The sequence below is a fragment of the Lutjanus erythropterus genome, chromosome 13 (genome assembly GCF_056507025.1).
Source record: "Lutjanus erythropterus isolate fLutEry1 chromosome 13, fLutEry1.hap2, whole genome shotgun sequence".
Lineage (NCBI taxonomy): Eukaryota > Metazoa > Chordata > Actinopteri > Lutjaniformes > Lutjanidae > Lutjanus > Lutjanus erythropterus.
The window spans coordinates 17510900-17522249 of NC_139329.1; the positions used below are offsets into that span (position 1 = coordinate 17510900).

At 38.9% G+C, this 11350-nt stretch overlaps 1 protein-coding gene across 1 annotated transcript; it reads right to left on the bottom strand.

Annotated features, from left to right (window-relative positions):
* Positions 1-1639: 1639 nt before the first annotated feature.
* LOC146316391 (SIN3-HDAC complex-associated factor-like) lies at positions 1640-11128 on the bottom strand. Its single transcript, XM_084734317.1, has 6 exons — positions 10947-11128; positions 7205-7332; positions 7015-7114; positions 6793-6916; positions 5558-5708; positions 1640-2773 (listed from the first exon to the last, which is right to left on the bottom strand). The coding sequence occupies exons 2-6, from the start codon at positions 7330-7332 to the stop codon at positions 2443-2445; spliced, it is 834 nt and encodes a 277-aa protein (XP_084590443.1). The 5' UTR covers positions 10947-11128; the 3' UTR covers positions 1640-2442.
* Positions 11129-11350: the final 222 nt, after the last annotated feature.

Genomic DNA, 11350 nt, shown 5'->3' on the forward strand with positions numbered 1-11350 from the left:
CATCCAGTAATTCAACGCAATGGTAAACAAAGCCTGCGTGAGAATTACATTCGATTTCTGATGTACAAAAACCATACTACGAATAAGCTAAAGATGAAAAGAATTCATAGTATTACACTTCTAAGCGGGGATGCAGTGATACAAATAAATACGAAATAAATAAATAATGAAACCCATATAGGAGCCACATGGCTCTCCCAGCCCCTTATGTACATAACACCCCCTCTGCTCCCGACTACAACATCACATGTATGAAATTTCATATTAGTGTTCTTTTTAGAATACCATAAACATACATACAAATGACCTCGGACAAGCACAAGTGTCCATAGAAAACCTGCATTGATTTGACATTGGGTGAATTTCAATGTGCTTTGGCTTTAATTTGATAAATAAAGTAATATTAGGCTATATATCACAACACATTTGTGGTATATAAGAGGCAATGGCATAGAATTTCAGCTTGTATAAAGACTTTTACCGTATACTGACCCGGGAATGATGGAAATCACTGATATTGATATTGCTGAATGACTGATAGACCGATTGTGTGATTTTGCTGTTCTATTGTGTGGTTATTATTATGCAAAGACACTTTTGTTTTTCCTTTTTTCTTTTTTTTTACATATAAAAATAAGTTAAAACTCCAGAGAAATGGATCCAAAAAAATAAAAGTAAGATTTACAGTTTATATAAGGCCATGCAATTTTTTAGTAGACTCATGCATCAGATCATTATAGGTCTTTTGGATGAGTGGGCTTTGCCATTCATGCAAAATGCACTATGTGTTGCTGAGGCCACAATAAATATAGCTACTGTCCCTTTTTGTTCCTTAATACCAATCCAGAATTAACACTAGCACTGTCTGTGACACATAATTAAGGCTGGTGTATTTGCTGTTGAAGCTGTGAATAGGCCTTATTTCAGTGGGACCCACATGAACGTATTTGCACAGAGACGCTAATCCAGTCTACAAACACAAACTCTTTGATAGGATGTCAATGTGAATAGACACAAACACAAGGGGATACTGTACAGGTCTGTGCTCTGTCAATGTAAAGTGTCATTTGTTCCAAAACGAGATATACACCATTTCAAAAAAGAGATATCTACTCTTTAACAGAGAAAGCAAAACTAATCTCATTATTATATTAGTCATCTTAACATATATGCTTATAAAATATCCACCTTGAGAATGAATCAGCTGAAATGTTGAGTAATGAATTTCAGGTAGCACCTTTTTTCTGTAAGTTAAGGGGACAGTTCAGATTTTTTGAAGTTGGGTTGTTTGAGGTACTTTGATAATCAGTGTATTACCTACAGCAGATGGTGGTCGACACGCCCCCAGTTTGGAGAAGCAGAGAGGAGTACCAGCAAGGAAGCTACACAATGAACTGCTGTGGACACGTCGGCAACGAAAGGTCTTTTAGCCACCTTTAAAAAATCATTATCATTTTAAGTGTAAGCTTTATTTTCACAGCTTTAACTTGCTGTCAGACAGTCTTTTCTGATGGGGAACTGCAGCCAAATTGCACGCTCTGCAAACGAACCAAACTCCATATGCAAAATCAGTAATCGTGCCCTGCAGAACACGGGAGCTGCCAGTCTACCACTGCCTCCTTCTGTTCATTTGTTCGTTTGTGACTTCGGCATTTTTAAAAGGATAGTTCGGGTTCACCAAAGTCACACAACAAAGAAAAAAGTAACTTGTACACGCCGTGGCAGACCAGCAACTCATATGTTCTGCAAGTTAAATTAGTGATTTTGCCTGGGAAATTTGGCCGTTGGGAGAGAGTGATATTTGGCTTACATAGTAGCAGTTTCCCTGTCAGAAAAGTCTGTCTGATGGCAAAGTAAAGCAGTGGAAAAAAGTTAAAATATAGCTTTCACTCATGTTAATTTTTTCAGGTAGCCCTAAATACATTTTGCTGCTAACCCCATCAAAAGCAATGAATTGCTTACTTTCCTAAACCAGTGCTCCTGCTCCTTTTCCAAACTGGGCACATGCCAACTGCCATCTACTGTAGGTAATACACTGACTATCCATAAGTGCCTCATTCAAACCCAGCATCAAATAATCTGAACTATCCCTTTAAGTGTATCTATTGCGTTTTGGAATAAAATCTTTTAAATGTACCAGCAAACTAGAGCTCCAGCATTTCATCTACAGTTGATCAAAAACACCACGGATAATGGTCCATCATTAAGATGGTAAGAATATTAAATACAAAATAAGAGACAAAGTGGAAACACAACAGTCCATAAGTTACCATTTCAAAATAATAATAAACAAACCTCCGACAGTATTATGGAGAAGACCAAAGGATTTACAGCTGCTTTATGATTGAAGGCAATCTGAGGCCACTTCTTCTGTAAGTGCTTAAAAAAAACAACAGCACCCCAAGATTTCTTCAAAGATGTGCAAGAGAGGAGGGGTCGACTTCACCACCCTTCATCCACCACCACCCCGCTCCTGGTTGGAAGTGTTGTCATGGTAACACAAAGCTGAGCAGGCTCAGGGTTTTCCTCACACATCTGTGCCTCCTTCGCTTCCTCTTCCGCCTGCAAATTCTGCCCACCGACATCCACGCCCACCTGGCCCTCCTCTACCTCCACCTCTTCCTCCTCGTCGTCATCCTCCTCCTCTTCCTCCTCCTCCTCTTGCTGCTGCTGCTGCCGTTGTTTGTTGCGACAGCATGGCTTGAACAGATGAGGGTCAATGAGCACCTCTCCAAAGCGCCCCTTGTAGATTATTCCACAGCACACCTTTTGCCTGCACAAGACAACACACATTGTTTCTATTCTACTGTATGAAGAAACGCTGAAACAATTGAGGATCTATACCAGTGTATACATCCTTAAGTACTGCATTAAAATGTAATGATAGTGCACCAAATAGTGACAAATATCTAATGTCAGTGCAAATTTTGTCAAAGGCACACTTGGTATAAAGGTGAGCGAGAGAATGAAGAAAATAGTGAACACTGTCAGCCGTCAGTATCTTCCCTGAGTATGAAGGATTAGAGCTAAAGCACTGAATAAAGAGGAGGAGGAGGAGGAAGACTTAATTTAAAGACACTGATAATCGATAATTATGTGATTTTATTTTGATCCAGTGTACATTATATATAAGCAATATAGCTAAATATGTGCTATGACCCCATTTTTGTTCCCTTTTTAAAGATTTTATTTTAGTCCCCCCCATATTTTTTCTCTTAGTTCTTTATTTTTATTACTCTCTCTTAATTTATTTTGTATTGCTTTACTTTTTTTAAATTTTGTATTTCAAGAATAAAGTCAATATGTAGAGAAGAGTGGAAATTTTGAGAGTAAAGTTGAAACATCATGTACAGAATAAAATCAAGATGGTGTCTGAACTTTATTCTTGACATTTCAACTTTATTTTCAACATGCAAAATAAAGGAAATCCTCCTCCTCTGGTTCATTTTTTCTTATAATTGGCACTGATAGTGAAGGTTTGACATTTTGACTTTATTCTTGAGATGCATAATTTATAAAATGTGCAAAAAACTTCATAAAGATGCCTGACTCCTGATTTGAATTTAATAACTAGCCCATTGGGGTTTATGTTTCTACATCAACTAGTGGTCATACAAATGTCATTTCACAGCGCCACCATTGTATTCAACTGGGGTGACAGATATTAGAGAGCTGAAATGAGAGACTTAGATGTCAGAAATGAGCTCTGTGATTAATAAAAGCTTAATAGATTTTCATGTTTTGTTCTACAACACAAACTGAGATGAATACTCCACTCTTGAATTCTGAAGCTTTTACATGTCTTAAAAAAGTTGGTTGCTGACTGATCTTGATTATTAGTATCTAAACTTGAAGGCTGTTACACACTTTCAAAGTCAGAAATATAATATACCTTTTGAAGTGGTGGATAGATTTTGCAATGCACATTTCTTATATGTAAAATCAAGTTTGAATATGCTCTTAACAGACTACATGGCCTATTAAAAATAATAGACAACTAGAAACAACACAGTAGAGGTTAAAGACACTGGAAATGGATAATTATGTAATTTAATTTCGATCCTGTGTACATTATATATCAACATTATATAGAAATGTGTTCTATGACCCCACTTTTGTTCCTTTTTTAAAATATCTTATTCATTTTTTCTTCTTTCTTTCCTTTTCTTAATCTCTCTCAATTAATTTTGTGCTGTTTTACATTATTAGTGTTACAATACTTACTATATGTGTACATGTATGGGTGTAGATATTTGTATGTACTGTGCTTTGTTACTATATATGTTCAAAATGACCAAAAAGGTGATTGCTAAATGAGATCACAGAGGCTGTCAAGAGCATTAAACGTCACTCTAAACACTAGTCACTTAGTGGTGGTGACATTAACTGTGATGAGTTTCATTTATCATTAAATGTTTGTACTATAATTAAAATAAATAGTATTTTTTTACTTCTTGTGGTTGCATGTTTGCAACAAAAATCATAAAAGTGGTGGCATAAACTTTGATTTGCCACAGATCTTATAAACCAACAGTTCCCAAACTGTAATGCACAACATTAAAGACCCTGCACACACCCACACAGGTGTTTTCAATTACTCTGATTAATTAGACTTTGAGTCAAGATAAAGGAGAGTGAGTGGGCTGTGTACACACACACACACTAAATATCTATATCTACACTAAATATCTAATCATGCAACAAGAGAAAACACCTGTGTGAGAGGACAAGCGGTGTGAAAGGGCTTTAACAAACTGACCTCTTGTCTTTACATTTTGAACATGTCAAAATATACAACTATGACTGTAAAGGGCTTTGAATATTCATGTAACACTGTAATGTACATACATAACGTGTCAACATGACTGCTTCTAGCTTTTTGAGGGCCTTATGCAAAAATATTGATTAGGGGCCCCTATTTTGGGGAACTATTGAGGGAGGACTTCAAACCCCCTAAGATGGCTCGGTAGAAGCATTTAAAAGCATCACTCTGGTTTATGCATTTAATGACAGGGCAGCTGAAGACGTGACAGGAAATGGGGAGAGAGAGAGTGACACGCAGCAAAGGGCCATGGACAGGAGTCGAGCCCGCGGCCGCTGCAGAGGACTCACATTCTCTGTACACGGGTACATGAATGACACAGTGACATGACATGTGGACAGCTTCCCCACTGATCTCTACATCAGTGTTTCTAATCCCTGGTCCTCAGGGACCCCTGCCCTGCATAGATGTTTCCCTGCTCCAACACACCTGATTCAAATGATCAGCTCATCATCAAGCCTCTGCAGAAGCCTGATAACAACCTGATCATTTGAATCAGGTGTGTTGGAGCAGGGAAACATCTAAAACATGCAGGGCAGTGTGCCCTGAGGACCAAGGTTGGGAAACACTGCTCTACATTACACTGCTTGCGGGCCCCCTGGTGGCTTTGGGGGCCCCATGTAACTGCACAGTTCACATATAGGAAGAAACGAACCTGCGTGTCAAAAGCAAGCTGCAGTTTGTTGTTGTAAATACTAAATAATGATTCAGTAGATACAAAATGTCGGTGCTTACCTCTTCCAGTATGTGAGGTCCAGAAATGAGAAAACAGGGGAGCGGCTGGATCCTGGGCTGAGCTCAGTGTCTGAGCCATCGTCTGACAGGTTGCTGTAGCTAGGAGACTGAGCTGGAGAGGCACTGGAGGTGGTGCTGTGGGCATCTGAATCTGGTGGGCAGAAAAAAGCAAACGTTGAGGGAATGATAAAGAGTATGACAAAAAAAATCTACTCTTTTACTCTTTTTATCTTTTAATTAAAAGATAATGTTTTGCATTGTAAATGTACAGTAGATATATGTAGAGATTCATCCTTCAGTTGAAAGGACAAAATCTTAAATTGCAATGATGCTGTGCTCATGTTTCTTGATGTGTTATATAGAATATATTAATATTATAATGATATTACACAGTTAAATTCGAATTAAGTATTTGTGTAAACATGTACTTAGGTAAAAGTAAAGAGTAATACTCTTGAAGGGACAGTTCACCACAAAGTCCGAAATAAATATGTTTCCCTTGGCCTGTATTGCAATTTATCCATCTAGATTTTTTGGTGCAGGTTGCAGAATTCTGGAGATATCAGCTGTAGAGATGTCTACGTTCTCCCCAATATAATTGGACTACATGGCACTTGGCTTTGTGATGTTCAAAGCACAAAAAAAGACATCTGAAAAATTCAAAACCAGTGTCTCTTTCCAGAAATCATGACCCAGTTACTCAAGATAATCCACAGACCTTGTTGTCAGCAGTTCTATGTAGGAACTACTTAGTTCCAGTAGATTCTCCTGCAGAAAGAAAGTAGTTCCTACATGAAACTGCTCACAACAAAGTCTGTGGATTATCTTGAGTAACCGGGTCATGATTTTGGAAAGAGTTGTTGCTGTCAAGTTTTTCAAATGTATTTTTTGGTGCTTTGAGAACCACAAGCTGAGTGCCATTTAGTTCCATTATATCAGAGCGAAAGCAGACATCTCTACAGCTAACATCTCCAAAACTCTGCCACTCACACCAGGAAAAAAATCTAGAGGGATAAATAATTCTACAGGCCAGGGGGGAAATATGTATTTTTGATTTTGGGGTGAACTGTTCCTTGAACATTACTGTTTTATATTTTGGAAATGATTTTTTCCCCAAATAATAACAAGCAACTTTGGGTAGAAGAAATATCTTTTTCCATGACCTTATTTGTGCTTTCAGGAATAATGTGCATCCCTGTTGAACATGTAACTAAACGCCATAAGGCAGAACTCACTGTTTCTTTTGAGCTCTTTCTGCAGCCTGCTGATCTGGCTCGGCCGTGCTTTCTTGGAGATGGATTTTATCTTCTTGGGCCTGGAGGTTATCTTTAAGCTGGGCCCTCCTCTGGCATCAACGACCTGTATCGATGAGAGGAGAGGAGTTTGCATAATTCAAGTATCCTGTCATGGCAGCTGATAGCTGATGATAGCTGATCAGTAGTGCGAGCCACACTCACGTGGTTCCAGTTCTTCTTGGTTCCCACAGGTAGCTTTTTCCATCGTTTCACCAGGAGAACACAGGCATTACAGATTTCTCCAGATCGCGTTTCACTCAGTCTGCAAGACAGTTACAGTTTGTGAAGAAATAACAGAGACGTGGATGTTTCTGTCCCCAGTAAACCCCACGTGTTCAGCTGCGGCTCTTACCCGAAACAGCTCCTGAAGTCTTTCTCATAGCGCTTACTGTCCGTGAAACGGGAGCTTGAAGACTTTGCCCGGCAGATGCAGCACCCGTCCAGGCTCCGGTACATTTTTGGCTTATGAAAGCCAAACATCTGCGTGCAAAAAACGATTTAAGTATTAACATCTCAGCATCAGTGTGCATAATGTGTTAACTGCAGTACCTCCCTGCATGAGTACATTTCTGGCTCAAATCAGAGGTGATATGTCATTGTATCGCTTAAGTTTTGCTGAATGTGAGTTAATAAAGGAAAATCAGTGTTTTGTCACGATCAGGGAGCACTAAAACGTGCAGGGAAAGCGATTTTGTTGGAGCATCTCTCCGCTTTGACCCACATGAGGGAAGTAGGTCAACAGTCAGACAGCGTGTCAGACAGATCATGTCACCATGCTGCGCTCACAGGATGCACGCTTCATTTTGGAAACTCAAAATATTAGCACGCACATAGCGCGATGATCCAGGCTGTAGGGGGATTATTTGCTACGGTTAAAAACAAACTGTAAAATATAAGGACGCATTGCCAGAGAAATGCGAAAATGTGAAAATAAATGTCTGGGGGAAATCACTCGAAATGATATAAGCGGCCCCGATTATGCAGGGGAATTATGATTTATGTTGCTAGGCAAAATTTAATCTCTACAGCAGCACATGTAGACCCGAACTGCGGCAAAACTGCGAGCCGCGCCCCCCAGACTGGATTTTTTTCTTGCCATCAGTCCTCGGGGTCTTCTGACAGTGCGGTGCCACAGAGAGCAGACAGAGAGTGGGAATAAACAAAGACCTCTCACTCTGACGGTTTTATCACACAACATTTAAAGTTCGGCAAGGCTGAGGGGAAATGCATGAAAACTGTTTCATGATGGCTGAAGACATCAGTGGTCTATGAGTGTGATTGTTTTTTTGTTTTTTTTCTATCACTAAGAGAGCCTATCACTGATCTGCAGCTACTCAGTATGTGAAGCGGATTTGTGCAGGTTTTAAAATCCTTGATCTTAAATTATGAAACTATTATGAAAATGATTTTCAACAGTAAGAAATGTTAAGTGTGCAAAAATTAAAAAAAATCTATATGAAAACCTTATTATTTATTAATTTACGTCATTATTTCTTATATCATTATATATATAGGAAAGTGTGTAAAATAAGTAATGCATGTGTCCAGCTTTGCAAAATCCATCACCACCCAGATTTCAATGCACAAACTTTCATGGAAGTGTATATAAATACTTTACTGTTGCGGAAAGTTTATTTGCAGAAACATGCAAATAATAATAACACTGAAGTTATAACTATCTGATAGGGCTGCAACTAATGACTATTTTCAATGTCGATAAGTTTGAGGATTGATTAATTAGTCTGTAAAATGTTGTGAAATCACTCTTTTCCAAAGCCATTTTCTGTCTGCAACCCAAAGTTATTCAGTTTACTGTCATAAAACACCATAGAAAACAGAAAATATTCACATTTAAGAAGCTGAAATCAGAGACTTTGGACTAAGGCTGCAACCAATTATTATTTTCAAAGATGATTAATCGGTGGAGTATTTTCTCCATTAATCGATTAATAGTTGTTTGTCTATAACAAAAGGTCAGAAAATGGTGAAAAATGTTGATCAGACCTCCCCAAAGCCCAAGATGATGTCCTCAAATGGCATTTTTGGTCCACAGCCCAAAAACATTGAGTTAACTGTCATAAGGGACTAAAGAAACCAGAAACCAGAAAATCTTTTAATATATTTAATCTGCTGGAATAAGAGAATTTAGACTTTTTTTTCTTTAAAACAAATACTCAACCAATTAATCAATTTTCAAAATAGTTGGCAATTAATTTAACAATCAGTTAATCATTGCAGCTCTAATTTGGATATTTTTTCTATTAAATGTTACTGAAAGTAATTAGTAGTTTATCAAAATCATTGGTAAAAAAAAAAAAAAAGTAGTTGACAACTAATCGATTAATCAGTTAATCGTTGCAGCTCTAGTTAAGTGCATAAAAATTAAAAATGTGCAACCCTAAAATATGTCACTATGTATTATATAATTACGATGAAAGTCTGTAAAATAAGACACACATAAATCTAGCCATGCAATGTATAACAACAGTCATATTTTAATGTACAAACTTTCATGGAAGCATATGCTTTACTGTTGCAATGGGGTTATTTGCCAAAAAGTGCAAATAAAATTGCAAATAAAGTAACTTACTTACTTTGTGTAGCAATAAAGTGCTTCACTGAGATTAAAAATCTATTTGACATGAACACATACAACAGAATTCACAACTCATATATCATAATTAATTAAATCGCTAAAATATGAAGAGAGTATACAATTATAATAATAATACATGATACAATCAGAAGGGTATTCAATGATAAAATAAAGCATTCAATGCGATCAGTTTTAATTTGTAATTTTATAGGTGTGCCTGCATAAAAAACAACCTTATATTCTCGAGAGTGTTACAATGCTGACTACATATTCACCTTCGAGTGCCTCATCTGTAAACTGCAGACGATCTCTGCAGCAGAATACAGTACGTGACGCAACGCAACATGGCAACACACTTCAAAGGCGGAGGCAGTGTGGAGAAGGGGGTGTGATGCGATTTTCGGCAAAAAACTGTAATATTTAAAGTAAACTGTAAAAATCCCCTGGAAAGCAGTTCGGACTTGTGAGCACAACACGTCCGCTTTTTAAAGTAAAAGAAGACACCGATAAATGCACTTGTTTTTATCGAGAGAAAAGTGCAAGTCGCCAATTTCACCGCCCACTCCAGCGAGGAAGCATGGCATGCCACACGACCTGCTTCATGCGCACCCATTTTATGATGACCGTCCTCTGCTCGACGATGCCCGACTTCCCTTCTCAACACGAACTTAACGTAGCGAGATTAACTAAAGCAAACGCATTTCGAAAGAAAAACACACGCTTTTCATCTTGAAGGAAAAGCCGTTCGCAGATAATCGTGTAATTTGATCTTTACTCTTTGTTATTCCACAGCCGCGTCACTGCAACAGTCCTTCAACTACATGTGCACGAAGTTCAAAGCAGCGGCTTTTTGAAACTCGGTATTTGCACACAATTTTTCATACTTAACGACATTTTCGCCCAGCCTGAGTCGCATACTGCATTCATACATAGTTAGTGTTTGCGGTGGCTGTTTTGTTGACAGCAGCGGCAGCGTGCTGAGACGCATCTGTGCTCCGGGTGGGCGTGAGAGATTCAACTTGGCTTATTTAGCAGGAGTAAATGTGTAGTAGACAGTACTGCAGGCGCTCTACAGCCACAATGTGGACGTTAAATACGAGCAAGTTTCCGACCGTGGCGTGCACAATTACCCACTTCAGTCAAATTTAAAGAGCAATAAAAAGAGAGATTTCCACCAACAGCCAAATGCACTGCAACAAACAATAATAACAACAGCCGTCTCCTGCTCATCATGTCTCCATATCAAGCTAATTCCACACGTTTATCTTGCCTTCCTTCCACTTTGCCCGGCTACTTTACTTGTTTATAGGGTGACCTGTCCTACACATTAACTTGACCACCCAGTCGGTCTTGCGGCAGGCCTAAAAAGAGCAATTGTTCAGAGACAACTCGAAGCTTGTTTTGAATTACACATTTGGGAAAGCACGGCGAAGACTTTAAAACCCCTTAAAGCATCAAAGAGCAGACAAAACACACAAAAAGCGGCTGCATTCATTACCTTGTTGCAAGGTGCGTGAAGCTGATACAAAGTAATAGTCCTTATTGCGCGTCGTTACGATGTGACTATTATGAAAATCAACCCGCATCAGTAACTCGCTCCCTTGTTGATGTCTGCGCTTGTGGACGGGACTGGTTAGTTGTGGACATAGTGCGCATGCGTCGTATCCACACCTCCATTTCAGAGTAGGGCAGAAGGCTTTTTTCTTTTTCTTCAATCAAAGCATTTACATAAACGACGTGTGACGTGGCCGTGCGTCTGCATTCTACTGGCCTTATAAGGATGGGAACATTGCGCGGGAACAGGGGGCTCGGCCCCGGTTGCTATGGCACATTGGAGAGTGTAAGCAAAGGGGCGGGGCCTGTCGTTTTACTACAGAACGCCAGATGGCCCGTCTGGAGGCC